The sequence below is a fragment of the Cetorhinus maximus genome, chromosome 22 (assembly GCF_964194155.1).
Source record: "Cetorhinus maximus chromosome 22, sCetMax3.hap1.1, whole genome shotgun sequence".
Classification (NCBI taxonomy): Eukaryota; Metazoa; Chordata; class Chondrichthyes; order Lamniformes; family Cetorhinidae; genus Cetorhinus; species Cetorhinus maximus.
Window position 1 is genome coordinate 45,410,049 of NC_135900.1, and position 6,000 is coordinate 45,416,048.

Genomic DNA, 6,000 nt, shown 5'->3' on the forward strand with positions numbered 1-6,000 from the left:
TCCAACACACTCCTGGCTGTCCCCCACATTCTACCCTGTAAAGTTGAGATCATCCAGAACTCTGCTGCCTGTGTCTTAACTTGCATCAAGTCTCATTCCCCTATCACCCCTGTGCTCACTGACCTAAATTGGCACCTGGTCAAGCAATGTCTTCATTTTGAAATTCTCATCCTGTTTTCAAATCCCTCCATGGCCTCACACCTCCCTATCTCAGTCATCTCTCCCAGTAGCACAACCCTCTGAGATATGTATACTCCTTTAATTCTAGCCTCATGAGAATCTCTGATTTTAATTGCTCCACCATTGGTGGCTGCACCTACAGCTGCCCAGGCCTCAACTTTTGAAATGCCCTCCCTACACCTCCCTGCCTCTCTACCTTGTTTACTTCCCTTAAAGCACACCTTAAAACCTAACTCTTTGACCAAGCTTTTGGTTACCTCAAGTAATGTCTTCTATGTAGCTGGGTGTCCTACTTTGCTTTAAGTGCTCCTGTGAAGTGCCTTGAGCTATTTTATACGTTAAAGGCACGACATACGTCTGAGTTGTTGCTGTTGTTGGAACCTTTAGGAGTGTGTGTGTGGAATCAATGCAATCATCAGGCTTCCTCATCTCTAACTCTGAGCAAATATAGCATAAAATACAATATATAACCAGTTAACTGCATACACCAGTGAAAACTGAATTTTATATATGAATAGAGTTTATTGCTTATGATTTAGAAATCAAGGTAATACACATGGTTTCTGTTTGGAAGGGAGAAAAATATTTAGGGTGGCATGAGACCATGGGGCAGTCCGACGTACAGCAGTGAGTGGGCAGGAGGCACCCATTCTTTCTTTCCATGTGACCTCCATCAAAATCTGGAGCTCTCACTCAAACACCCTACCACTCATAACACAGTACACTAACACACCAATTCAACCTTGATTATCTCAATAAATCAAATCTAATCCAAATTTTGTAACTGATATTCTGAGGGGTTTTAAGCAGAGGAAAACGAGGCTTGACCAATGTTAAGAAACTATATTGCAATAGTCCTCCGCTCTGTATGTGATTTTCAGTTAGGATGTCAAAACTGTAAAATGCATGAAACATATTTCAACAGTTTACATTAAATATGTGATAAATATATACCTGGTAATCAACTTCTGATTATTTCTCAATGTACTTAATAAACTCACAATCCTATAGCTGGTTCAGCGCAAAATTAAAAAGAGCATACATTGTCAACATCACCACCTTTGTTGCTCTTTCACCTAAGCCAGTTCACCTTTATCATTTTCAGCAAGATAACAGTCAAAGTTTGAAATGCATTCATTGGCATCCCAGTGACACAAGACTAAAGTGGTCAAATTCCAACTGCATACTTCTGCTGACATCTTCATTTATTAAGCCAATTGTAGCATCAAACTACCAACATAGGTACATAAAAATATGCAATATATATCCACAAAACCATCATGTACATACACAGCCTAACAGTCACATAAAAATATACACTATACACCATCCTGTACCTTGCACAGGAATTCACAGTAATAGATTTCAATTGTTATTTTAGAACAGATGCTCAAAAATGCTCCAAGTCAACAAGCATCTCTCCTTCAAAAGGAATTAAGGAATTAAGTACTTTTTTTATGATTGTCCAAACTACTTCGGCAAAATTATTCCCATGAAATTATGTTATACAAACCTCAAGCTCATTACTCTATTGGAAGAGACTATGGAATAAATCTAAATTAGTGACCAAACTGAATCCTTTCAATTTGTATTCATCTGAATAATAAAGTTTCTCTTTTTCTTCTCTCCAAGTCACATGCAATCAAGAGCCAAGCGCTCACCAGGTTGTGCCAGTACTGTTCCAAGCCTGTGGTTATAGCCCAATGACTCTCCCTCCAAATCTCCCTTCCTTCCTCAGGGAACAACTTAGCTTCTGCTCAGCAACTGGAAAAGCATTGCGCCTAAAACAAAAGCAAAATCCTGGAAATTTGAAATCAGAAAATGCTGGAAATACTCAGCAGATTGGCAGTATCTGTGGAGAGACTACACCCAAGATCATTGCACCCAAAATTCAAAAAGTGGAGAAATCAAACCTGTAGTCCCCCAAAATAAAAGCAAAATATTGTGGATGCTGAAGTATAAACAGAAAGTGCTGGAAAACCTCAGCAGGACTGGCAGCATCCGTGGAGAGAAACAGAGTTAACGTAGTCGAATATGGCTTCTTCTGAAGTATTCCCCCAACCCTGGCTCACAGCATCAAATATGGGAATGGAAATTGACTTAATTCTCACAATATGCTGATTAAATTGCAACGTGAGACTATCTTTTGGCAGGTTAAACTGTTACAGGCTACTGATTTTTTAAACAATGTTACTTTAAAACCCAGGTTGAACAAGACATAAATTTTTACTTCAGATCCAACATTCGCCGCCCCATTTCCCGAACGCTGGATTCTGAAGGAAATAACTTGCTTTCAAGCTCCTCTTGATTTCAAACCCAGGGTTGCCCTCAAAAAATTGATAATATTGTCATGTTTACACTTTGAAACATGAAAGGAGCTCAGAATTCTTTATGCTCAACAAATCATTTTTCAAACCTTATTCTCTCCACTAATTAAGAGGGGTGCCCAGCCCAAGCAGTACTTTTTGCACCTGACCTAATGCATTCAGCTGTGAATCTTCCCCTCTGTTATCTAAGTCTGTGTTTCATATGATTAATTTCCACTGGTTAAAGTTCAAGGAACACTCATTTGGCTTAAATTATAATTTAGGGAAATTTGCAATTTACTGTTGCTGAGGGGCAACTAGCTTATTATTTTAGTAATTTGTTCAATTAAATACATTAGAACATTATAGCTGATACAAGTGCATATTCACATCAATCCAATATTCACAGATTTAATTAGACTTCTTCAACCCACCCACCCCGACCCATTTCCTCTCTCATCAAGACACTGGCACATTGGCAAATGACTCCAAAGGGCTGGTAGTCTTCTATTTTGTCCAAATAAGCTATTCTTTATGTTTGTTAGTTTAGACAGTGAGTGTGTTTGCAGATATTGAATAGTGGAACGCATCACGGCCAAGCACAAGTTTATTTGTACCTATTGTCCACACTTTCCATCAGAAATCAGTGAACTGGGAGATGAACTGTGACTGCTTTTTCCCTTCCCTAACCAGTGGCCTCAGGGGTTGCCCCAACTGGGAGGGAAACTTGGTTCTCCACAGTCTTCATGGCTTTTTGGTTATACAATGGGAAACGTGCATTTTTTCAGTCCAATTCAGTTGTACCAAAAAGATGAGGAACAGGTGACCCAGCACGTAATAGAATTGTCAATGTTGCTACTACAACACACAAAATTTTTTAAAACACTTTCATCAACAGGTTTTACCACATTCACTATTCAGTTGTCCATATGGGGCCTCTCACTGCAAGAAGCATATTACTTTATCATCATTACAGCACTTGAATTAAGAACACGACAATTTTTCAGCCAAGTATTCCAATACCAGACAGCTGCTTACTATAGAGCACCAAATATATTTAAAGGATAAAATGTCAACACAGTAGAAGCAGTTCAGAAAGCATTTGCTGGGGTGTCTGCAACACATTAAACTAACGCATTTGGATGATACCTTTATAATATTTTAGATTATTTTCTAACCAATAACATACACAAGGCAAATTTTAATCCAACCGACTAGCCTTCATACACACACATTGCAACAGCAAAAACAGACGGAGTTTAGGAATAATCAGTAATGTTTATCACGGTAACTCGTGCAAGTTTTTCCTTCAATTTCACCCCCCCCCCCCCCCACCCCCATTCACAACAGCTGGGACAGCAAAGAGCATCCGACACGAAACCTTCCCGCATCCTGGATGGAAATGCCCGCGAGAGCAACCACTGCTCACTTATTGCTTCTCATTTCAGTTGATCCCAGCCACCGCCAACGTCTAACAGTGGCTGCGGCCCCCTCAGGGCCCAGGGCCCAGGGCCCAGGCCAGCCCCACTGTGCGACGTGTCACTCGGGCCCCGGTCCGGAGCCGCACAACACCCCGCAAATAGCCGCTCTCCGGCCGGGCGCCACAGCACGGCCACACGGCTCCCGTCAGCGCTTCGGCCCGCCGCTCTCGGGTCTCACCTTGTTGCTGGCGACGGATCGCAGCCGCTTGAAGATTGAGCTGATCTCCGGTTTCCCTGGTTCCGACATCTTGTAAAGAGAACAAGTGGCAGCAGCTGGAGCCGTCAGCACTTCCGGGGCAGAGGCAGCAGTGGGAGGAGCAGAGTCTCGATTACACTGAGGGACAAGCACTAAAAATAATAAATACTGCACCAGACTGAGTACTAGGGACTAAGAATAATTAATACTGAACCACACTGAGTAATAGGCACTAAAAATAATTAATACTGAACCACACAGTAATAGGCACTAAAAATAATTAATACTGAACCACACAGTAATAAGCACTAAAAATAATAAATAACGAACAACACTGAGTATTCGGCAGTAAAGATAACAAGTACTGAACTACACAGAGTAATAGGCACTAAAATAATAAATACTGAACCATACGGGGTAATAGGCACCAAATCTAATAAACACTGAACCACGCAGCCTTACCCACTAAAATAATAAATACTGAACCACACTGAGGAATAGGTACTAAAAATAATAAATACTGAACCACACTGAGGAATAGGTACTAAAAATAATAAATACTGAACCACACTGAGGAATAGATACTAAAAATAATAAACACTGAACCACACTGAATAATAAACACAAAAAATAATAAATATTGAACCACAATGAGTAATAGGCACTAAAATAATAAATAATTAACCATATTGAGTAATAAACACTAAAAATAATAAATACTGAACCGCAATGGGCACTAAATCTAATAAATATTGAACCACACAGAAATAGGCTCTAACATAATAAATACTGAACCACACTAAGCAATAGGCATAAAAATAATAAATATTAAGCCACACTGGGTAATAGGCACTAAATCTAATAAATTCTGAACCAGGCAGTAATAGGCACTGAAATAATAAATACTGAACCACACTGAGTAATAGGCACTAAAAATAATAAGCACTGAACCACACAGTAGTAGACGCTAAAAATGATAAATCTTGAATCACACTGAGTAATAGGCATTAAAAATGTTATATACTGAACCACACTGAGTACTAGGCACTAAAAAATAACAAATAAGAACCACGCTGAGAAATAGCCACTAAAAGTAGTAAATAATGACCAACACTGAGTAATGGACACTAAAAATAATAAATACTGAACCACACTACAGGTGGAATTTTCTGTACCCGCTGGTGGCGAGCATGAGTGGACAACATGGCACGATCGGTTTCATGACAGCAGGAAGGCAGGTCGCGATTATCTGCTCAGCCTGCCAACAGCAGGCTGCATTTCCTGCCATCGGTAGTCAGGAACCTCATTGCAATACATCAGCATATCATTATCAGGGCACCCCCACTGCATCGTCTGCGCATGTCGGCAGGAAAGCACGCTGATGTGTTTCACAACAACACAGAGGCAATGTGCACGTGGCGACCTGCACTTCCGGTGAACTAAAGGTGAGTGCACAGCAACATTCTGCAGAGCTCACCAGGGTTGCCTGTTGCTTTGCAGGCTTCAGGGGCGCCGGGGGGGTCGATGTTAAAACCCGCCCTTCCTCGGAGGTGACATTTGAGGGTGAGGGGGAGCAGGTGGCAAGTGCTGCCCTGCCTCAGACTTTCCAGGGTGAGGGGGAGCAGGGGGCAAGTGCAGCCTTGTTGTAGAGGTGACTTGTGCGGGGAGGGGCACAAGTGCAGCCTTGCTGTTGAGGTAACTGGTGGCGGGGCAGGGGGGGTGGGGGGTGGTGGTGGCGAAGGGCAGCCCTGCCTCTAAGGTGACTGGTGGCGGTGGAGGGAGGGAGGTGGGGGGGGTGAATATAGCGCACAAGCATTCAGGGTGGGGGAGTAGGGTG

The 6,000-nt window shown here is 41.8% G+C and overlaps 1 protein-coding gene across 2 annotated transcripts in view; it reads right to left on the bottom strand.

Annotated features, from left to right (window-relative positions):
- Window positions 1–4,267, bottom strand: part of LOC144696660 (ADP-ribosylation factor GTPase-activating protein 3-like) — a 93,579-nt gene extending 89,312 nt beyond the window's left edge. For both annotated transcript variants that reach the window (XM_078568219.1, XM_078568217.1), the window contains exon 1: window positions 4,146–4,267. In XM_078568219.1, coding sequence (XP_078424345.1) covers window positions 4,146–4,214 — 69 coding nt within the window. In that variant the 5' untranslated portion in view covers window positions 4,215–4,267. The remainder of the gene's footprint in view (window positions 1–4,145) is intronic.
- Window positions 4,268–6,000: the final 1,733 nt, after the last annotated feature.